General features: G+C 37.3%; 1 protein-coding gene across 1 annotated transcript in view; it reads left to right on the top strand.

Annotated features, from left to right (window-relative positions):
* Positions 1-2,734: 2,734 nt before the first annotated feature.
* DDX50 (DExD-box helicase 50) overlaps positions 2,735-23,720 on the top strand; it is a 42,465-nt gene continuing 21,479 nt past the window's right edge. Inside the window, exons 1-8 of the mRNA XM_007940676.2 lie at positions 2,735-2,821; positions 7,463-7,759; positions 10,405-10,480; positions 10,847-11,025; positions 14,773-14,890; positions 15,000-15,185; positions 15,626-15,771; positions 18,788-18,937. Of these exons, the coding sequence (XP_007938867.1) occupies positions 2,735-2,821; positions 7,463-7,759; positions 10,405-10,480; positions 10,847-11,025; positions 14,773-14,890; positions 15,000-15,185; positions 15,626-15,771; positions 18,788-18,937 (1,239 nt within the window). The remainder of the gene's footprint in view (positions 2,822-7,462; positions 7,760-10,404; positions 10,481-10,846; positions 11,026-14,772; positions 14,891-14,999; positions 15,186-15,625; positions 15,772-18,787; positions 18,938-23,720) is intronic.

Raw genomic sequence — 23,720 nt, 5'->3', positions numbered from 1 at the left:
ATATATGAGACAAGAGTATAACTGCCCTATGGGTTTCCAGGACTGTAAATCTTTATGGAAGTGGTACTGTCTTATCTTTCTGCTGCAGAGTGCCTGGTGGGTTTGGATTGCTAATCTTTTGGTTAGTAGGTGAATGCTTTAGCCACTGCGCCACCAGAGCTCCTTGATCAATTCCTAACTATCCCTTAAATTATTTCCATCTCATAGCATTTTAAAATAATTGTTCAATTCCTCTTGTCACGCAATATTGACATACAGATGCAAAGGGCTAGGCTTGATGGCTCTTCTCACCTACTTTCTAACCATGGAGTGAAAATAAAACCTAGCCCTGTAATTTTTAAAATAACTAGAGAGGAACACGTTTTGATATAGTCACCTTGTTTTTATACTTTAAAGGTCACACAGTTTAATATACTGGGGCTAAAGGCAAGGGAAATTTTATGGAACTTTGGAATAGAAAACAAAAGATGAAGCACTGAGCTGTTAAATTTTGAGAAATTTTATCAGTGAGTCATAAGATATTTGGAAAGTAAATATGTTTTAATATGATTATGTGTTTGACTACCTGTGCATTTTAATTCATGCTCCTCTTTTCCCACAAAGAACCTCATCATCAGATACAAATCTCCTGAAGTTTATAGAGGGAACACAAATGAAAGAAAAAATAGTTCTTCCCCATCCCCAATCCAAAGTTTTCTAGTTGATTGAGAAAAGATATCCATTGTAATATATGTACACTATGGTATCCCCCCCTTTTTTTTTCCAGCTAAGCCACTCCTTGGTCAAGTTACTTATGATTTGTTTAAGTTACACACACTTGCCCTTTCGACCTGATAGCAGCCAGAGGTTTGGTGCAGTGAGTATATGGTTTAGAATACAGGTATTGTAGAGTGTTGCGAATCACAGAAGGCCATTTTGAAAAACACTACTATACTTGTTAGACGCTTGAAAAACAGAGAGCATTGGACAGTCTAGTCCTTTCCCTTGTCAGACCTGCTGTAGGACCTCGGGAAGTTAAAAGTGAATGCCCAAAAGAGACTTCGGAAATCCAACACTTCATCTGCATTTATCCATATTTCATTTCTTAATATCCCAGGTTTATACCTGTGACCCAATTAGCTCTATATATCTGTTCCTATGTACATCGTACCCTATTGTAAGGCTACAAACATCTTAGGGTGGTAGGACTGGGGTGGGTATGAAAAGGTAGGAGAAAAAGATTTAGAAAAGCACAAATTTAGAGATGCATAGCTATTCTTAAAAAGAGAGAGAAGCATTACTGCTTCTACCATCTTCTGCTGAATGTTTGTGTCCGTAATGAAGCCATAAGTTTGCATCAAGCCCTCGACTTCAGGCCAGTTCATCATTATTCAGGAGGTCTGTAGCATTCAGATTTAACATTTGTAGTTTCAGCTAATCAGAACTATTCCCCAAATTTCATGACACGCAGCAACTTGTAGTTTTGCTAAGATACAGGTTGGATGCTCAGGTTTGTGAAAGTTCTCCTGTACCTACATCTCAGTTTGGTTTCTTGTTCTCAGCTCAAAATAGCTGGGTTAAAGACCTAAAGAAATGACTGAAAAGAAAGCCAATTAGCTAGCACTGACGAAAGTAAGGTTTATACTAAGGAAGTAATCGTCTGTATTGTCAAAAGTTTTCCAGTTAAGGTTGCAGGTGTACAAAAGGCAGTTAATGCCCATCGGTAAAAAGAAACTTTTTTATTCACTATAAACGAATACTCTATTGAGGGCAACTAGATGTGTTTTCTCCCTAGCAGAAACGATGAGGTTTCTTCAGATTTCTTTCTATTCATTATGTTTCTCACAGGAGCATCTTTACCAAAACACTTTGCGAAACTAAAAGCTTTCATGTTGGTTTGGGAGAGAAAGCAGATGAGTTCTGTAATCCTGACTGTGCCACTAACTCTGTGACTTTAGACAAGTCAATTCCTTGGGTTTAGTTTCATCGTAAATTTAATGGGGAATGCAAGGCAGGCATAGAATGAACGAAGACTAACTTTATGACTAAAACCTAAAATTTCAGGGAACGTGTTCTGTCCCTCACTTCCACCTCAAGCCCATTTGTTGAGCTTTAAACTTGACCAAACCCCTTTCCACGAACCTAGGGCCAAGGCCCTCGCGGGAAGCCGTTAGACGTTAACGTCTCACCCCGCAATGGGCGGGACTGAGGCCTCCAGCTTCCGGTGGCCAATGGCTAGGGTGCGCGTGGCGTTTCCCACCGACACCAGCACGGGTCTGTCCATATGCCAGCCCGCCGCGCGCGCGGGCATCTTTCCAACACCGTTGAGGGGCTTCGCAAGCCATCCAGTGCATGCTGGGAAGCCCTGAGGCGTCTCCTCTGGGCGAAGAAGAAAATTTCGGGGTGGTCAAGAGGGCGGAAGGTGAAGCTATGCAATAATTTTATGCTAATAAATTCATGCGTACTTTATGACGATTGGCCAGGGTTTTACTTTAGAAGCCAATCACTGCAGAACAAGGGCGTGCCGGTCGAGATCTCTCATACTCATTGGATGGGAGGTTGCGGCGCAAGAATAGATCTTAAACGGAAAGTATCAGGGATTATTTCCCCCCGCGGTGCTGTGCGTGTCCCGGAAGTGACGCATGGTTCTGGCCGGCGGTCGCCCTGCCCCCGTTTCCTTTCACGCTGTCGCTGCCTTTAGGTGCTTGTGGCCACCGTGCCCAGGGGAAGGCAGCGGCGGCGGCGGCAGCAAGTGATGCCTGGGAAACTCCTCTGGGGGGACATTATGGAGCTGGAGGCACCCTTGGAGGAGTCGGAGAGCCAGAGGAAGGAGAGGCAAAAGGTGAGCTGAGCCTGGGCCGCGCCTCCTTTTTGGCTGCGCCGGCTTGGGCGGGGAGGAAACTGCCCCTGATGGCCTGTCAGAACCGGGCCTGAGCATCCAAGAGCCTGCCCTCGTGCCGCCCTCGACCCTCTGAGGTCGATCTGGGAACAGTGCCATCTCCACATCCCCACCTGGGGAAGGGCTTTGGTCCGGCCTCCCGCGGCTCAGGCCTTTCCTATTGGCGCCTGAATATCTCCTAAGAGGTGGACAGACTTTCACTCCTATCGCGGCGGAATCTTATTTACCCTTCTCCTTCCTTAAGCGGCGACGCCTGTCATTTGGTTCTTGTTGACCGTCTTAGAAGATTAAAAAAAGATAATTGCCTTGAATATGTGTTGGTTCTCTGTCACCCTGCTCTGTGTGTGAGTATCTTGGGGAAAAGCGATCTTAGGTTTACAGACCTCAATAACAAGCTTGTAGAGGCTTAAGGAAAAGTATCAGTGTTGCCGGGATTTGACTGTGATGAAGATGGTGTGAGTTCTCTTATTCATAGCCCTTACTTTATGTTCATTCAAGCTACAAGTATTAAGTTTATTATGTACCAGGCTCTTTGCTGGGCACCATGGAGTTTAAATAAGAGAATAAGAAATAGTTTCTATGCTCGAGGGCCGGTAGAGGAGTTGTAGACAAAAGGAAAATCCAGGAACAGTTAGGGACCACAAGGTGCTGAGAAATGCACAGATAAAATTTTGCTGGAGACATTTGACCTGGAGAAAAGAAAACAGTCCTGAGGAGGGTAAGATAGTGGTTTCCAAATATTCGAAGGTTGTCATTTGGCAAAAGAAAGAAATTTATTCTGTATAGCCTCAGAGAGCAGAAACTACTCCTCAGACCTTGTCACCAAGGTAAACTCCTTTTCCTAGCCCTTGTTTTTCTGTGGCTCCTCCTGAAATACACATCTCCTGTTGGCATCCAAATCCCGTGTATCTGTCAAGGTCTAGTTCAAGTTTTTTCCTAATCATCCCAGTGTACAGTAATCTCATTCCCCATTTGAAGTCCTGTTCCGCTGGCTGGCTGTATCATTCAGGTGGCATTTAGGATGTGCTTCCTTGTAAAGTTAGCTTATTTTTCCTGTGTGGGTAGTTCCTAAAGACTTTTGAGGCAAATGACCACATCTTTGACCATCCTTACATTTCACTATAAGTTGGTGGCTATATTCTTGCGAATTAATGGCTTTAATATTGTACTTTCTCCAGAAGCATTTCTTGATTGGCCCTTTAACTATGAAAGTAACTAAAAATTTGGAAATGTATTGGGGTACCAACTAGTAAAAATGGAGCATTGGGATGTTGTTGTTATGTGCCGTGGAGTTAGACCTGACTCATAGTGATCCCTCATTGGGTTTCTAAGGTGGTATCACTGCAGAAGTAGATTGCCCAACCTTCCTACCAAAGAGTGGCTGGTGAGTTTGAACCGCCAGCCTTCTGGTTTGCAGTCCAGTGCCTTAGGCACTATGCTACCAGAGCTCCTAGAGCATTAGGATACTGGTCTGGAGTTGTGAAGAAAATAACTTTGGTTTTGGATATGTTGCAATATGGAACACTATAGTTTACAGGTTCTCAAAAATGAGTGCAGGTAAGGAAGGAGCCTGGAAATGGAAGCCATGAAAATGATACAAAAGTCAGAGGAAAGAGACTTAACAAACATCCACAGAAGGAGGAGAGAGAGGAACCGTTGGAGATATAGGTAAGAGGATAAAGAGGGAATATTGCATAGAATGTCACAGAAACCAAGGGAATGGGCAATGTCAATCATTGTGAGTCTGATGTGAAACAGTGTATTTCATCACCTTGGGATGGTTGCTAGGCTTGGACCTTGAGGCCTGACTTTGCCTTGCTTCATCTTCTCTCTGAAGTGTATGGCTCAGGAGCAATGCAAACCCAAAAGCTGACTATAGATAAACCTTGTTTTTCTGTAGAACCTCTTGGTTTAGAGGAGTTCTGGTGGCGTAGCACCTAAGGCATTTGACTGCTAACCAGAAGGCTGGTGGTTCAAACCCACCAGCCACTCTTCGGGAGGAAGATTGGGCAATCTACTTCTGCAGTGATACCGCCTTAGAAACCCAAGGAGGGGTTGCTATGAGTCGGATCCTACTTGACGGCAATATTGGTTTAGAAAGATGTGGGCCTAGTTTAATTAACTAAAGATCACATGATATTATGACTTTATAACTTACATTCATGTAAAACTTTACTGTTTATAAAACATACTGTTACTCAGTTTTCCTAGCAACTCCTGTGTTAGGGATAAGAAAGAAATGTAAGAGTACTTTGTAAAAATTGTGTAAGTCATGGTGAAAATTGTTGTGGTAGTTTTTACTATTACTTAACACTGTTGTTAGTTGCCATTGAGTTGATTCTGACTCATGGTGACTCCATATGTTATGGAGTAGAACTGCATCCTAGGGTTTTCAAGGCTTTTCTTCCAAGGTGCCTCTGGATGGGTTTGAACCGCCAACCTTTTTGCTAGTAGTCGATCACTTAACCATTTGTGCTACCCAGGGACTCCCACTGATCACTACTATCTAGTGTTTCTTTGAACATCTGATCAAGCAATTCTGAAGCTATGCTAAATTTCCAGATCATTTCTTGTGATCTGGAAATAATAAAACACTGGCCACCAGTGATTCTGACATTTTAAAACTAAAGATGCAGAGTATTCATTTAAGGAAAAAAAAAAAAAATCTAAATTTAAACAAATTTTTTTAATTGCCTGTATTAGTAATAAACTTGTTTTTCATGGATGTGTAACAGTTGGTGTTTTTTTGATGAATTAAATAGGATTTTTGGGGGGGATTATTAATTTTTTTTAAATTGTGATTTTGAGTGAAAATTTACACAACAAATTGGTTTTCTATTCAAAAATACATGATACATTTTGTTTTGTGACATTGATTGTAGTTTCCATAATGTAACGGCTCTGTTCTCACTTCCTCCTTGTGTTTTACCATATCCCTTTATCCTTTTTCCTGTCCCTTCCCGCCTTCTTAGCTTTATCCCTGGGCAAGTGCTGCTCTTTTGATCTCCTGTAGTTGATTGCTCTCGTGAGTCCATACCTTCCTGGTATTATTGTTCACCATTTAGGTCTGTCAAGGACCTTTGGTGACACAGTGGTGGAAGCATTTAGCTGCTAACCAAAAGGTTGGTGGTTCAGACCCACCAGCCACTCCATATAAGGAATATAGTCTGTTTCTGTTTAGATTTGCAGCCTTGGAAACCCTGTGGGGTGGTTGTACTCTGTCCTGTAGGGTCACTGTGAGTCAGAATCAACCTGATGGCAGTGGGTTGGGTTTGGTTTTGGTGTAGGCCTGTTTGTTGTTTGGGTGAAAGTTGAGCCATGGAGGTGCATTCAGTTCCCAGCTTGAAAGGTATCTATGGACCATAGTCTCTGGGGTTTCACCAGTCTATCAGACCAGTGAGCCTGGTCTCTTTTATGACTTTGGGTTTTGTTCCACATTTTTTTCCTACTCTATTGGGGACCTCCTATTGTGATCCCATTCAGAGCAGTCAGCAGTGGTCACCAGGCACCATCTAGTTTTTCTGGTCTCAGGGTTATGGAGGGTGAGATTCACGTGGTCTTTTAGTTCTTTGGACTAATTGTTTCTTTGCATCTTTGATTTTCTTTGCTTCGCTTTGGATGGGAGAGACCAATAGTTAACACTTTAGATGGCTGCTTGCTGTGGTTTTGGTTGTCTTTAACCTGTTAATTATTGAAGTTCAGGGAGGAGCATAGTGTGAAGACAGCATAGGCTTTTCAAGTCAGACAGGGCTAGGTTGGATTTTTATCACTTCTACCTGCAGGAAATCCCACTTTGGGGTCTTTGGCAAATCATTTAACTAAGAAATTCTCATTGCCTCATCTATAAAATAGCAAAGGTAATACAGGTTCACTATCCCTTATCCAAAATCCTTAGGGGCTGGATGTGTTTTGGAATTCAGAATTTTGAGGATTTTCAGAGAATAACATCCCTAAAAGGGCTTGCGGCTGCAACCTGTAATTAAATACCTTAATATTAAATAGTCATACTAAGGGGGATAAATAAAGACTATAAATAGCCTCACATTAATTCAGATCTGATTTCGCCACATGAATTCAAGTCAGGTAAGGTTTTGCCTCCAAATAAGTTACCAAAACACTTTCGGTTTTCAGAGCTTTTTGGATATCGGAATTTCGGATAAGGGATTATGGACCTGTACTTCCCTTATAGGGTTGTTGTGAAGATTTAAACAAGATAAGCCGAAAACACATTACACAATGCTGGGTAGGTACTCGATAAATATTAATTTTTTTCTCTTGCAGATGTTATTATTATTATTATTTTAATTTATAAATAAGGGGTTCTCATTCTTTTTCTGAGAATATGCTATTTTAATTTTATGATGGGATTAGAGAGGGTCCAGAGGCTGGGTTTTGAGAGTTCAAGAGATGGTATGAGAAAGACAAGTGATGTTGTGTCTTGGTTTTAAGGGACCAGTCTGGATTTCTAAAAGGTAGGTTTCCAAGATAATTGGAGATTGAGTTTTACTGGTTGGGGAGTCATGCTCTGAAGTCTTAAAATGAGACCGTGTGACCCTCTTGTCACTACTTTTTTGTTTTTCACAGAGTGATAGAAGGAAATCAAGGCACCATTATGACTCAGATGAGAAATCAGAAACAAGGGAAAATGGTGTTACAGATGACCTGGATCCTCCTAGGGCCAAAAAAACGAAAATAAAAGAGAAGCTAAATGGAGACACAGAAGAAGGATTTAATAAACTTTCAGATGAATTCTCTAAATCTCATAAGTCAAGAAGAAAAGATCTGCCTAATGGAGATATTGACGAATATGAAAAAAAATCAAAGCGAGTGTCATCCTTAGATAGTTCCACCCATAAATCTAGTGATAATAAACTAGAGGAGGTATGGATGATTTTTATTTTGCATTTGACATGATTCTTGAAATATAGGCTGATTTAATTTTTTAGGCTGATAAGAATTGATTCTGTAGTATTTCCTGTTTGGTGTGGAATAATCATTTACACTAAGGTGTCTGAAGCTGATTGCTGAGCCTTTTTTCTTTGTCCCTTATTTCATTGTATTGCCTTTTTCTTGGGTCAGAAGGTGGTGGTCAAATTTAAACCTTTTCTGAATTTTAGGGTTCTTACAACAGTTTTTCAGAATTACTTTTTTTGGTCATCTATTTGTATTTCTTAGGTTAATTCAGCCCCTACCAGGATTCATGAATTGACTTGTGACCTTCTGAAACAAGGTACAAAAGGTCTCTTTTTTAAAAATTTTTTTATTGTGATTTGGGTGAAAGTTTACAGAGCAAATTGACCTTCTATACAGCAGCTCACATACACTTTGTCTCATGACATTGACTGCAATTTCCTACCAACTGTTCTTCTCCCACTTTTTCCCCATAGTTACCTCTTCCCTGTGACCTTCCCTCCCATGCCCCCTTGCCCCCCTGAGCTGTCTCCCTATGCATGAGCAGCCTTTGTATTCTCCCATAATTGATCTCTCCAAGGAGTGTATCTGCCTAGCGTAAATGTTCAGCTCACATGCCTGTCTTTACAAAAGGTGTCTTGACTTTGTATGTTATGCTTTCTTCTTTTTCTGCATCTGTAAAAATAGCAACTTTTGGGTGATCTTGAGGTTTCATTGTTGACTCTATTAGTGTTAAAGCTTTTTGCATATATATATATATTTTTTTTAATGAAACATGCAAAAATGATTTGAAGAATTTTTTTCCTTAGTATTAAATGTTTCAGGGATTTAGAAAACATGCTTAGTACAGTGTCTGTTGTCCTGGACTCATTGTTTTTGCCAGTACCTGTTAGAGAAGATATTTTCTTGAAGAGAATTTGTTGAAAAGTATTTTGCAGTATCTGTAGCAGAAGTTTATCTAGGCGTTATAAATTTTCAATATACTACTCACATCTTCAAAAAGAAAAACTTTTATATTCTTGATAATTCATAATTGTTTATAATCTTTAAATTGGATAATTATTGATAATTTAAATAAATTTGAGCTTTATTGAATGTGTACTCTTTGGGAGGCTTTGGGAAAAGTTGTTGAGTCCTTGACTTATAATAGTGTTTTTTTATTTGTGAGTTTGCTGTTTGTCAGAAAACACATATATTAAGAGAGTTGATCTAAATGAGACCCTACAAATCTATATTGCTAGTAGGGGAATGTACAGGTTGCTTCTTGCTCTGTTGGGATTTTGCCTGATAGCATGCTCTGTATTATAATAGGTTTAACTGTTAATTATTTTGTTCAGATTTTATTAAGATTTAGTAATTCTACTTCTAAGAATTTATCCTGAGGAGGAGATAATCATGAGGTGTGTAGAGATAAGGAATAAGTACTATTATTACAGTGACATTGTTGATTATAGCAAAAAATTTGGAACATCCTAAGTTTCTGGCAGTAAGCAGTTGGTTTAATACAATATCCTATATACATGCAATAACTATCCCAAAAGATACAGAAGACTGTTAGAAAGCTATTCAATGTATTTTTTTAAATGAACAAGGCAAATTATAAAACTGTATATACAGAATGATCTTTAATTTTAAAAAATTTATATGTGCACAGAATGAAGACTGGATGAATGTGTATGTTTCAGATGTGGTTTTAGATGACTAGATTATAGATATCTTTTTAATTCTGTCTGTATGTAGTTTCCAAAATTTCTATAATGAAAATGTATTACTTTGTGATAAACGTGTTTTATTTTATTCTTGAAAAGGTAATAAACCTTGAGGTTTTTTAAATAGCTTACAATTTCAATTTTGATATTATGCCTTTTATCTGGTTCCCAGTTTGCAAAATGTTATTGTGTGTTGTTCTGGGACTGCTTTCTTTCTGCACAGGAGTAATAAATTTTTCTGGGCAGATATAGTGCCTTTGTTCTATTTCACATTGATTAGTTAGAAAGTTTTCAATAGATGTGGAATGGTAATGTCATGGTAGCCTATTATATATGTTAAAGAATTCTTTAAACTTAACAGCTACTTTTCCTTGCATTAATGAGACCTTTTAAAAACAACCTCAACAACAACAACAAAAACTGGTTAAAGCCATAGAACAACTTTTTTAAAATTTATTTTTTTGACAGAACAATTTCTTAACTTTATTTTTAGAAAAAGTTTACTTTGCTCATTGTTAAGCCTGGCTTATAGCCTTGTGCTGATCCTGTTAGTTGTTGTTATCTATGTCTGTGAGTATGATTTAGAGTATGAAAAAAATTTTTGATATCTTAATCAAATGGAGATATGTGTTGATTTATATAGTAGGTTTATTTTTAAAGGGAGTTTTATGTGTGAAACATTAAAAAAAAAATGAGAACGTGTTTAAATAACATTACTAATTAAAGGGATACTTTTGAAATTTATATTGTGAGTTAATCTCTACAATATTTGCAAGTGTTAACTCATGTTGATTTACTAGCTCATTTAGTACTCAAAAGAATAGATGAGGGGTAATGAGTAAAAGATTCCAAATGCCTAGTCAGATACGGACTATATTATTTAGAATTTTTATTCCATTTTGACAGAGCCTGACCCGTGAACAGAAAGAAGGAGCCTTCTCCAATTTCCCTATTTCTGAAGAGACTATAAAACTTCTAAAAGGTACTCAGAATTTTCATGGATATGCAACTGAAAATATTCAACTAGATTTTACAAACTTTTGTGCCTTTCCTAACAAAATGGGAGAATATAAAAAGCATAGAGAAATAGTTTTCCTTTAATTACAGTTCTACATTATCCTTTTCAGTATTCTGATCGATTTTCAATCATAGAGAAGTACATGTATTTGTCAGAAGTTCAGACCAAGTGTTTTCTAGTCCTTGTTTGGGGTAAGAATATCTGAAAATGTCACTGAGTGGTATATCTTTAGGTGGACATTGATGAATCAGCATTGTTATTTTCAAATTTGTTGTTGTTGTTGTTAATGCAGGTCTTAAAGAAATACTTTAATGAGATCTCATTTTACAGGTCGAGGGGTAACGTATCTCTTTCCCATTCAAGTTAAGACCTTTGGTCCTGTATATGAAGGAAAAGATTTAATTGCTCAAGCACGAACAGGAACAGGAAAGACATTCTCTTTTGCCATCCCCTTGATTGAAAGACTCCAAAGAAATCAAGAGACAATTAAAAAAAGCCGCTCACCAAAGGTAACCATTACAGGGAGTAAATATAGGCTTTAAATATTACTCTAATAGAAAGCAAAAGAGAGAGTATATTAGTCTTAAGTTCAAGTACATCCAAGATAGAACCCTGTGGTGTAAGGTAAAAATTAGGATCCTAAAGCAAAAATTTGTTGATAGAGCATAAAGAAATCTCAAGCAAAACTAAATTGAAGTAGTTATTGCGTACTTGTATGGATCCCTAGACATCTTTGGTAACTCTGTATTTTGAAGCCAGCATATCTTATTATTTTAGGTGTACGGACAGTTAATATATTTAGTACCTGTGGTAGTTTGGTTTGCGTGTCAACTTGGCTAGGCCTGGTTGACACACTGGCTGGGCAGCTGGATGTAGTATTTCCCATGATGAGACTGGTAGTCAATTCCATGGTGGAATCTACTGGGAGCAGCTGAGTAGCTGCCTTTGGGTATGTGGCCTACTTCCTGTATATAAGGAAAAGCTTTGAGAATGGTCTCTAGCCTATGGCACGCTTGGACCCTGCATGTAGCCATGTCATTGCTCAGCAGCCTGCTATGCTCTGCCGACCTTGGGACTTACAGTGGACTTAAGTTAATGGCCTGCTGTGTGGTTTGGTAATATTGGGACTGTGCCTTTTTTCCTTGTCAACTTTGGAGCTTGTCAGCCTCAGCAGCCAGCAGCTGTCTGAGTGAAGAAACACCTCTAGCTACAGTGGGCTGGGAGCAGGAGGCAGAGCTGGACCCCAAGGTTGAGGGGCTTTCACCCAGCTCCTAGAGCCTGGTACTTTGAACTTGGGCTTAAAGCCTCCAGATTGTGAGAATTAACTCCTGTTTGTTAAGGCCATCCCATTTGTGGTATATTTCTCACCAGAGCGGCACTAGGTAACCAGAACAGCACCCTTTTTTTTTCTTTATCTCAGTCCTGGCCTTTGCTTTTAAACAGTGAATAATTTGCTATAAGAAGGTATTTATTGATTTATTTGGTTATTTAGTAAATACTCAATGTTATTTCACTGGTTGACTTAAGAACAGCATTGAAGAAGTGTTATTGTTGGTTTCTGTATTATTGAGGTGCTGAATATCTATATTCATTTATAATTAGTAAAGAAGAGGGGACCTAGTGAAATTTTAGATTAAAATTGCCTTTTTAGAACCTGTGTTCACATTAAAGTGTGAAAAACATTCATTTCAAATTTCTTTCTTTTTTTTTTTTTTGTATTAGTTAAGAAAGGAAAATAACAGCATCATAATTTGAACAGGTAGATGACTAAAACTAATTTGTTTCTTGAAAGAGACCCCTAAATGGTATTACAGTGACACCTCTGAGAGCTAGAACTCTACAAGACTAACCTCGTTTTCCTGGGTCTTGCAAGTTTCCTACCTTTGACAGGGTATAGTCTTACCACTTCGCTAGCACGTCTTTTAGTGGAATATATTTGGGGCTTCTGTCTCTGACAAATTTTCGCCTTGCTCAGATTCTGGCTGTACAATATAAAAGCAGATTCACATATGTGAATATAATTAAATCATAATGATGTTGGAAAACTATTCCAGATTAGGTTGGCCGTCTTGGTTTACAGGACAAATGAACTTTGGAGAGTTCAATTCCTTAGGTGAAATTAGAAAAGATTGTAAGTTCATAAAAAAGACCTGGCTTACATGGAGACTGTTGGAATCCCAAAGACTTTGACCCTTAGTCACCCTTCAAACCTGGTCTGGAACTAACCCTCATAGTTCAATTTTCAGCCAAACAATAGACAGGTCCACTACGTGAACAATAGCAATAGGGAGGTACACGTTTCTTAGAACAATCGACTGTTCGATATCAAAAGGGCAACATTTGCCCAATGACAAATTTTAGGAGGTGGAAAGGAGGAGGAATGGAAGCAGTAAACACAGGAAGGAAATGGGACGAGTGATATAATGTTGAGGAGATTGTAGTCAGTGACCTGAAACAAAATGTGTATGAGCTGTTGAAGGAAAACTGATTTGCTCTGTAAACTCATCAAATCACAATAAAAAGTAAAAAGAAAAAATAAGTAATAGAAATAGAATACCATCCCAACACCACCTTAGAAAGCTTTTGTGTTGGAAAGATGTTACTGGGGATTCCAGCTTTACCATTTCTAGTTGAATCTGGACAAGACTCTCTACTTCTCTAAGACTCAGGTTCCTCATCTATAAAATTAGGGTAATAATGCCAACTTTTAGGGGTTTTGTGAGGATTAAATGAGATAATTCATATAAACTACTGAGTAGCTGGCACAGGGTCAGCATTCATTTATTTAACAGTTTTTTGGTGGTATCTCTTATGTGCTAGACACTGAAAGGTAAGGAATACTATAATCAGAGATAATATAAATCCTTGCCCCGTGAAGTGTATACATCTTAGTGGATGAGTTAGACAACAAGCAAATAGGTGGAATAAAAATATTTTAGATGGTGTAAGTGCTAAGGAGAAAAAATAAAGCAAGAAAAGAGAGGACATGAAAAAAAGGATGGGAATCTCACTGACAAAGTAACATGTGGAAAGAGACTTAAAGAAATGAAGGAATATGTAATAAATACGAGCTATTGTGCTTATTGAGGAGCTCTGGTAGCACGGGCCTAAGGTGTCTGACTGCTAAACAGAAGGTTAGTGGTTCAAACCCACCAGCCACTCTGCAGAAGAAAGACTGGGCAATCTATTTCTGTAAAGATTTACCGCCTCGGAAACCTAGTGGGGGTCGCTTTGAGTCGAAATCGACTTAATGGCAGTGGGTTTGGTTTGGTTTGGTTTTTGGTATTGTGCTTGTTGGAGTCCCTGGCTGGTGTAAATAGTGACATGCGTAGCTGCTAACCAAAAGTTTGGTGGTTCAAATTCACCCAGACGTGCCTCAGAAGAAAAGCCTCACAATCTGTTTCCAAAACGTTCAGCCACTGAAAACCCTATGGAGCACTCTTCTACGCTGATACACATGGGATCACCATGAATCAGAATTACTCAATGGCAGCTGGTTATTGTGCTTGTTGTTATTTGTGCTTGGTCTTTAAATACTTAAAACACTGATGTTGAGATTCCCTAGTTTAAAATGCACTTTAAAAACTGTCTTCTCAAATGAAGAAAACCAAAGATTCATGGAAAGAATTAGTCCAAGTGACTGGTATACCATGCGATCCTCAGCCTATACGACTATGAGACCAGAAGAACTAGATGGTGCCTGGCTACCACTGTCAACTACTTGGAGGGGGATCTGTGTAGGAGATCCTGGATAAAGTGGAAGAACAATGTGGAACAAAGCTCAGAATCATTTGGGGGAAAAAAAAAGGGTGGGGGGGCCAGATTTGCTGGTCTGATAGAGCCTGATGGAACCACTGAGACTGTGGCCCCTAGCTGCCCTTCAGGTCTAGAATTGAACCCACTCCTGTGGTTTCCAGCCAAACAAAAGACAGGCGTCTGAGGTAAACATTTACGCTAGGTAGATACACTCTTTGGAGAGAAAAAGCACGGGAGAATAGAAGGGCTGTGTATGCACAGGGAGACAGCTCGGGGCAGGAGTGTATGGGAGGGAAGGACATTAAGGAAGAGGTAACTATGGGGAGGAAGTAGGAGGGGAGCAGCATTGTGGTAAATTGTAGTCAATGTCATGAGACAAAGTGTATGTGAGCTGCTGTATGGAAAGTGAATTTGCCCAGATCACAATAATAAAAAAATGTCTTCTCAGTTTGAATTCAGAAGTTTTTGAAAAAGCATCTTTTTTTAAATCTCTTGATTAGGTACTCGTTTTGGCTCCAACAAGGGAACTGGCAAACCAAGTAGCCAAAGACTTCAAAGATATAACTAGGAAACTCAATGTGGCATGTTTTTATGGTGGAACATCATATCAAAGCCAAAGTGAGTAAATAGGTATCATAGCTCAAGGATGTATTGCAACTTAAATATAGAGCAGTATGAAAGTGTAGATTTGATTTTTGCTTATTACTGACATTTCTGTCTTCTGCAGTTAATCATATTCGAAATGGTATTGACATCTTGGTTGGGACCCCTGGACGTATCAAAGACCATCTGCAGAGTGGCCGGTTGGATCTTTCTAAACTTCGTCATGTTGTGCTTGATGAAGTGGATCAAATGTTAGATTTAGGTTTTGCTGAACAAGTTGAAGATATTATCCACGAATCCTACAAAACGGGTATATTTTAATTAAAAATAAGCACATTAGCAATTTCTTTTCTGATCTAAAAGTTTGTGGATATTTTACATCACAATTTTTATTGCATTGTCCTCTAGTGTTCTAATGGAGTGAATATTAGTATCTGTTCTCTTTGTAGACAAGCAAAGACAATCGTATATGATAAGTATTTTCTGAGCTTTCTGTGCTGTCTTTTCTATGTATTATTTTTTTTTTTTAATAGTCTTTAGTTTACTAACTCATTTTACTGACTTTTTTGCTCATTATTCCTTCTTAAATTCTCACTTTCCTCCTGAGTTTAGTGGCAGTGAAGTCTACATGTTTAAAATTCACCCCATGTTTTTGATTTTTCATTGTCTTTGGAATTTGGGGGGATTTTTAAGAGCTGGCTAAATCTTGGGATGATAAGAAAGTGTTTGAATTCTTTCTGTTCATTTAAGATTCTGAAGACAATCCTCAAACTTTACTTTTTTCTGCGACTTGCCCACAGTGGGTATACAAAGTTGCAAAAAAATACATGAAATCCAGATATGAGCAGGTTGACCTTGTTGGAAAAATGACTCAAAAGGCTGCAACTACTGTGGAAGTAAGTAGCTTTCCAGAATGATAGATTTTGGCTAATTTTAGTCGATACTTTTGAAGTTTGTTGAAGCTGAATTTAAGTTTTGAGTATCCATTCAGGCCTAATCTGTCTTTTTTTGCTCTTGGTCAGTGAGATAGCTGTGCATGAATGAGATTGAAGAGAGGAATAGAATAAATAGGAAAAAAAGCAAAGTATGAATAGTCAAGTCCTAACAGACATACATGCAGTCACAGAGGCAGACTTAAAGTATTTAGAATGTGAGAATGGAGGCAATTTGTGTAGATTAGGAAAGGATGATTCTGGCATAATTTGTGAAAGCTTAGGTAGGGGAGGAAATCAGGTCTTCATCTCATACTCTAAATAAAAAAAAAATTCCAGAAAGATTTAAGAAGTTAAATCTTAAAATAATTTAAAGCAAATGTGTATGAATATTTATTTAATTTTAGGAAAGAAAGGCCTTTCTCAACAAAGAAGAAAAAGCCTTAAAGGAAAAGGTTGATAATTTTGACTCCATGGAAATTTTAAAATAAAAAATTAAAAGGCAATATTTGCACTATTTCCAATATTAGATGTATACTATATGTATTTTTTTCCATTTTATAAATGAACTTACATGTATACATAGGAAAAATTGAAAGTTTAATGAGCAGTAGTATAATCTGTAGAATATAATGTAGTTAAAAAGAGTGAGAAGAACAGGTTACAGAGTAATATGAACAGAATCATACATTTTGGTTAAAAATACATAAGTAATGCTAAATGAGTGTGTTTTCTAACCAAATGGAGAATATGAAAAGCATAGAGAAATAGCTATTTCTTTTAATAGCTGAATATTGTCCTTGTATACTACAGTTGTATACTACAGTTTGTTTATCCTTTCATTTATTGATGGGCATTTATGTAAATATGAAAAAATAGGTTGGAAGAATAAACATCAAATTGATAATAGGAATCACTTCTGGGAAGGGGACAGTTTTAGTGAGGGATGGTCAAAGTAAGCTTTGGATATTCTGGAATTATTAAAAATTTTACTATAAGATTATAAACTATATTAGTGTAAGAAAATTTATTAAGAACATTTTCAAATATACAGAAATGGGATAATGTAAGGAACCTGATGGATGCATCAGCAGGATTTCAAAATTATCTTTTCTATTCCCCTATACATTTCTTCACCACCCATTTGAAGCAATCCTAGTCATCATTTCATGTTCATGTAAACTTCTGTATTTCTAAAAGGATAAGGACTCTTAAAATAAAAAAAGAAGACAGAATAAAAAGAACCAAAAAGTCATTATCACAATAGAAAAAAAAAGCCCTTAATACCATCAAATATCTGAAGTGCATATTCCTCTGTTTTCTTTTTTAATAGTTTGTTTGAATTTGGATCCAGATGAGATCCTTACATTGCTGGTGATTGATATGCATTTTAATCCTTTTAATCTACAGGTTACTCAACTTTTTTCTTCCACTTGCAGTTTTGTTGGGAAAAACTGATAGTCTTAGGAATTTCCACAGCCTCAATTTTGCTGATTTGCATCCCAGCAGTATTATTTACCAAGGGAGAAAGATGTGTTGGTCTGCTTCCGTAAAGATTTTACAGCCTTGGAAACCATATGGGGCCATTCTGCTCTGTCCTGTAGGGTTGCTTTGAGTTAGAATTGACTTGACAGCAGTAGGTTTGATTTTGGTTTGGTGTTATTTAACATGTTTTCTCTCATTTTTTCTGTGAGTTAATAGATTAAGAGGCTTGTTTTTTGGCGGGGGTTGGGGGTAGGATGAGAGGAACAAGACTTCATCATAGGTGGTACAAATGAGTCTTAATTTTTTTTTGTGCCTTCCTGTTTTTCAGGTATTAAATAATTAACACATGTTTTTTAAAACAATTTTATCACGACATTAAAATTTACATTAAAATGCATAAATTGAAAATGTACAGTTTTAAGTTTTTTCCCAGCATGTTATCATGAAAAGTTTGAAACATTCAGCAAAGTACAGAGAATTTTACAGTGAACACTCATATACCCACAATCTAGATGCTCCCATTAACATTTTACTATATAAGCTTTACCATGTCTGTCCATCATGTTTTTATTAATGCATTTCAAAGAAAGTTACAGAAATTGGTATGCTTTCCCACTGTATGTTTTATCATGTGTATCATAATCTAGAGCAAAGTATTTACGATTAAATTTTTTATTTTTTGCAATTTTCTTAACTGAGATAAAATTCACATAAAATTAACCATTTTAAAGTATATAGTTTAGTGGCATTTAGTACATTTGTGGGGTTAAACAACCATAATTTCTGTTTAGTTCCAATACATTTTCTTTGAGAAATTAACTCCCCCCATCTCCTGGCGACCACTAACTTGCTTTCTGTCTTGTGTGGATTTATCTATTTTGAATATTTTGTATAAATGGAATTATACACTATATTATCTTTTGTTATCTGGCTTCTTCACTTAGTGTAATGTTTTTGAAGTTCATCTATGTGGTGATTACAGTTTTTTGAAGTAAGTTTCATACCCTTAAACGCAAAATCTTTAGTTTACATTTGTTAAGTTTTGACAAATTCATACACGTGTGTAACACAAACCTCTGTCAAGATACAGAATACTACCATCTTCCCAGAAAGTTCCCTTATGGCCCTTCCTAGTTAGTTCCCCTATCCAGAGGCAACCAATGCTCTGATTTTTTTCCCCAATATAGTTTAGATTTTTAAGTTCTAAAACTTCATATAAATGGATTCATATTGCATGTATTTTATTTTTGCATGTATCAGGAATGGTTCCTTTTAATTGCCAACTACTGTCCATTGTATGAAGATACTACTTGTTTATCCTTTCACGTATCACTGGACATTTGTATATTGCCTTTTAAATGGCGTTGGGGGAGTTGCCGTCTTATGGTCTCCTAGAAAGGCCAATTGTATACCAGGTAGAAAAAAAAATATGCAGGAAAAACGTTATTTAGATAAATTTAATGAAACAGATACTTGACATTTTCTTTCCTCAAAGCATTTGGCCATCCAGTGCCACTGGTCTCAGAGACCAGCAGTTATTGGAGATGTCCTTCAAGTCTATAGTGGATCTGAAGGGAGGGCTATTATTTTCTGTGAAACTAAGAAGAATGTAACTGAAATGGCCATGAATCCGCACATAAAACAGGTAATTCTTTTTAATGCTTTCTCTAAATTGTAGAGATGAAACACTGAACAAAAACCATACTGTCTTTTGTGGACCAGTCTTTCTCAGAATGAGTCTAATGGAGAAAGAAGTTATGGTAGCCAGTTTCTCATGATCTGTTAAGTCAGTATAAAATTCTGCCAGTTTTCATTAAACACTTTTTTAAGACTTTGCAAATGTGATCTGAAAATATAAAAGTTGAAACAAATGAGATTCTGTGAATATGAATGAGTGGTAAAGGTGGTATTTTAGGGTTTGTTTTAGAAAAAGAATCAAATATTTCTTCAATGAATTGATCAAAATATTAAATCTGTTACTGTTTTTTAAAAAATATTTATAGTAGAAAATTTTAAATGTATATGAAAGTCTGCAAAAGAGTATAATGAACCCCTGTATATTTATCCTCCAGCTTTAGCAGCTGTTTATCTGTGTGCCCACCCACTTCCCCCTCCTGAATTATTTTGATGAAAACTTCGGATATCATGTTATTTCACTCATAAATATTTCAGTATGTGTCTCAAAAAAAGCTACTTTTTAGAAATCCACAATAGTGTTATTACACGTAAAAAATTGACAATGATATCTCAAATATTAATCAGTATCCCAATAGTCTCATAAATGCTTATTTTCTTTTATAGTTTTTTTTTTTTAAATCTGGATCTTAGTAAGTTTCTTACATTGTATGATTTTACTTACTAAATCTCTGTTAATATGTAGATTCCTCTTTAATCTTTCTTCTCCATTTTTAAGAAACCACATTTTCACAAATCAAGATGATTGCTTCCCCATGTTGTCATTTAACAATACTCCTCTGTCTTCTCATGTTTTCTGAAAATTGGTAGATAATAGAGGCTTCATCAGATTCAGGTTTGGTTATTTATTTATTTATTATTATTGGCAGAACTACTTTATTAGGTGGTGTACTTCCATTAGGAGGGTATATAATGTCTAGTTCTTTTTCTTTTTGTCATGGTAACATCAATGGATAATTAATGTCATTAGTCCTTATCCTTACGTTGATGTGTCTCCAGCCATTTTCTTGTCTGGATAGATTCTTTAGAAATCTTATCTAGTAGATTTCCAAGGAAGGGTTCATGGAAATACTATTGATAACAGGTTCTTTGTGATCTTATACCTGAAAATAATTTTGGCTGGATATAAAATTCTTGGTTAAAATTTTTTTCTTCATTGTCTTAATATGTTACTCCATTGTTTCTAGAATAAAGCATTACTATCAAAAATTAAATGCTAGTTTGATTTTTGTTCTTTATAAATGATTTGGTCTTACGGCTGGATACCCAGAGACTTTTTTTCTTTAAAAATCAGTGATTTTACTAGAATATGTTTTTGATAGTGTTATTCTTGGTCAGTTTTTCCAGATATAAGTTATTGTTGTTAGGTGCCGTGGAGTCGGACCCAACTCAGAGCGACCCCTCCTTGGGTTTCCGAGGCAGTATCACTACGGAAGTAGATTGCCCAACCTTCCTTCCTAGGAGTGGCTGGTGGGTTTGAACTGCCAGCCTTCTGGTTAGCAGTCAAGTGCCTTAGCCACTATGCTACCAGAGCTCCTCCAGATATAAGTATGTATTTGAATTTAAAGTTTCAAAACTTTTTTTTCCAATTTCAGCTAATTTCTCTTAGATTACAGTTTTAGTATTTGGTTTGCCCCATTGCTTTGGTTTTATTCGTTTGAGATTCTTGTTATTTGTATGTTGGCTCTCCTTTCCTCTCTCCCATATTTCTCACTTTATCTCATATCCAAATGAGATAATGTTTAATCTTTTTCTTTATTCCATTTTTCAAAATTACCCATTTTAAACATTGTCTATTATCTATATTATAGTCCTTCTAGTGTAATCTTCATTTATGAAAAGCTTTTATCTTTTATTTCTATTTATTTCTTGAGTTACATCACTTTATTTTTTAAAAAATTTTCTTTCAGCTTATTTTGAAATGTAAGGCCATATTTTTCATCTGTTTTGTGGGCATGCCTTCCTAGATGCTTTCATTTTTGTAGAAATACTACTTTGCTTCTTATTCTTTTATTTTTTCCTCTTAATTACTTTGCATGAGATTTGTCCATGGTTTTTCTATTGCTCATTTTTAGGTGAGGATAATGTTTTTGAATTTTAGATAGGGAAGCATGGGTCAGAATAGCTTTTCAGCTTCACAGCTCTAGAGCTTCCTCTTCTGTTATTTTTATCATTGTTTAAAAATACGATCTATAAATTTTATCTTAAGTGTTAAAAATATACATACATATATGATGTCCAACTTTCTGAACTCCTGCTGTCTCCTCTTCACTTTTACCTTGATCTTCTCTTTGCTTCTATTGCCCCTGGCATCCTCAGTTTGGATTCTGGGCCCAGAATGTCTCCTCAGTGTAGGGCTTTATCCTGGAAAGGGAGCATTAGTGTATTAGTTTTGAAAGTTCATATGAGGTCCAGCCTCCTCCAGCCCCCGTGTATCTTAACTCAGGCTCCTCACAGTCACTCATGAATGTGCAAAACTCCTAGTTTCACCTGTTATTCACCTGTTATTCCCAAATTGGCCCATTATACTTTCCAGGGATTACCTGTTCCTGTTGTTGTTTGCCATCGAGTCGGCCCCGACTCATAGCGACCCCTCCTTGGGTTTCCGAGGCATTATCACTACGGAAGTAGGATTGCCCAACCTTCCTTCCGAGGAGTGGCGGGTGGGTTTGAACCGCCAGCCTTCTGGTGAGCAGTCAAGTGCCTTAGGCACTATGCTACCAGAGCTCCTTACCTGTTCCTAGGACTGGCAAATTTTCACCCTACATACAGCTCTTGTTCCCACTTGCTCATGGTTTAGGAATCATGAGGATATCCTGTCACTTAGATTTGTCATAGGTGGTGTCTGTGGATTTCTAGTTTTGCTATCCTAGTTTCTCCTTTGTATTTATGTAGGGATTGATTAAAAAACTCTGCTGTCACCATCTTTTGCTATCATTTTAACTAAATTGTTTAGTGTTAGGTTTGATTTTGGTGTTGTCTGTTACACACAGACAGACCCTAAATAGTGAAAGGTTGAAGAGTAGTTGATTTACCTTTCCTGGACCTCTGGTGGCATAATGCCTAAGGCATTTGACTGCTAACCAGGAGATTGGAGGTTCAGACCCACCAGTCAGCACTCTGCAGGAGGGAGACTAGGCAATCTACTTCTGCAAAGATTTACCGCCTCGGAAACCCAAAAGGGGGGTGGCTATGAGTCGGAGTTGACTTCGATGGCAGTGAGTTTGATGGTGGTTTTTTTTTTTTTTTTTGGCTTGTGTTAGATCTCAAAGGGAGGCTGCAGTGGCTGGGGGAGATTGTTATTCAGTGGATGATAATCAGTTTCTGTGGTTCGAAGTAGAATTTCTCCTCAGCTGGGTGTCTGTTTGCTATTTAGGTAGAAACTAGTAGTAGCATCTCATAGCTGGGATGGGATATTACAGACTAACCAGGGAACGTTAATGTTCAGTTTTTTTATTTTTTAATTTTTTTCTTAAGGTTAGTCTTTACTTGGTTTTCTGAGAAAAATGCTTTCTACACAACTATAAACATACTTTGGAAAACAGTTTATTTATAAGTTGAAGACTTAGAAACCATCAATGGTATTGTAAGTGTATTATGTCCCTTTTCAGACTATCAAGTAAAAAATTTGTGTTATGTCTTTATTTTTTAAAGTGAATTTTAAAAATTCACTGGTTATTTAAAGTATATTTGCATGTGACTTAAAATTTTTCTCTTCACTTGGTTTCTGTGATACCACACAGGCTTGCTTCCTTCTTCATGGGTTTACCTTTCTCAATTTCTGCTGAGATCTTTTTTATTCTTGCCTGTATTCCTCGTCATTCTAACTTCTATTTTTATCTCTTACCATGCTGTATACTCTTCTTGGTAGGGAAAAAAAGAGAGTACCATGATTAATAGTACAGAATTTGGAGTCAGGCATATCAGGATTTAAATCTCAGTTGTGTTACTTACTAACTGTGTAATTTTAGACAAGTCACTTCATACTTCTGTGCCCATGGTTCTTTTTAAGAAGTAGCATAAAAATAACTTTAAAATCTTTTTTAAAGATCTCAGTTTTAATATTTAAATGAAATCATCTATTTAAAATAATTAACACAATGCTTTTATTGTAATACGCAGCTAATAAGTATAAAAATATATAAGTATAGCTATGTGTACAGATATATATATGTATATAATCATTCTTGTGGTTCCAGTAAGGGGCCCTGGTGGTACAGTGATTAAGTGCTCAGCTTCTAACCAAAAGGTTGGCGCCTCAAACCTGCTGGCCGCTCCATGGTAGGAAGATGTGGCAATCTGCTTCCATAAAGATTACAGCCTTGGAAACCCTTTGGGGCACTTCTGTTCTGTCCTGATAAACAAACCAAATGCACTGCTGTCGAGTCACATCTGACTCCTAGCGACCCCTCCTTGGGTTTCAGAGGTGGCATCACTACGGAAGTAGATTGCCTACCCTTCCTTCCAAGGAGTGGCTGGTGGGTTTGAACTGCCAGCCTTCTGGTTAGCAGTCAGATGCCTTAGGCACTATGCTACCAGAGCTATAGGGTTGTTATAGTGTGAATCTACTGGATATCATAATCACCACCACCACAACATGGATCCATTCGTTGTGTATATGCTAACAGTGCCCAAATCTTTCTCTAGCTTGTTGTTGTTGTTTGCCGTTGAGTCGGCCCCGACTCATAGCGACCCCTCCTTGGGTTTCCAAGGCAGTATCACTACGGAAGTAG

Source organism: Orycteropus afer, unplaced genomic scaffold (assembly GCF_000298275.1).
Source record: "Orycteropus afer afer isolate SDZICR_OR568_19922 unplaced genomic scaffold, OryAfe1.0 scaffold00070, whole genome shotgun sequence".
Lineage (NCBI taxonomy): Eukaryota > Metazoa > Chordata > Mammalia > Tubulidentata > Orycteropodidae > Orycteropus > Orycteropus afer.
The sequence above is the reverse complement of the archived record's forward strand: the minus strand, read 5'-3'. Positions and strand labels throughout refer to the sequence as shown.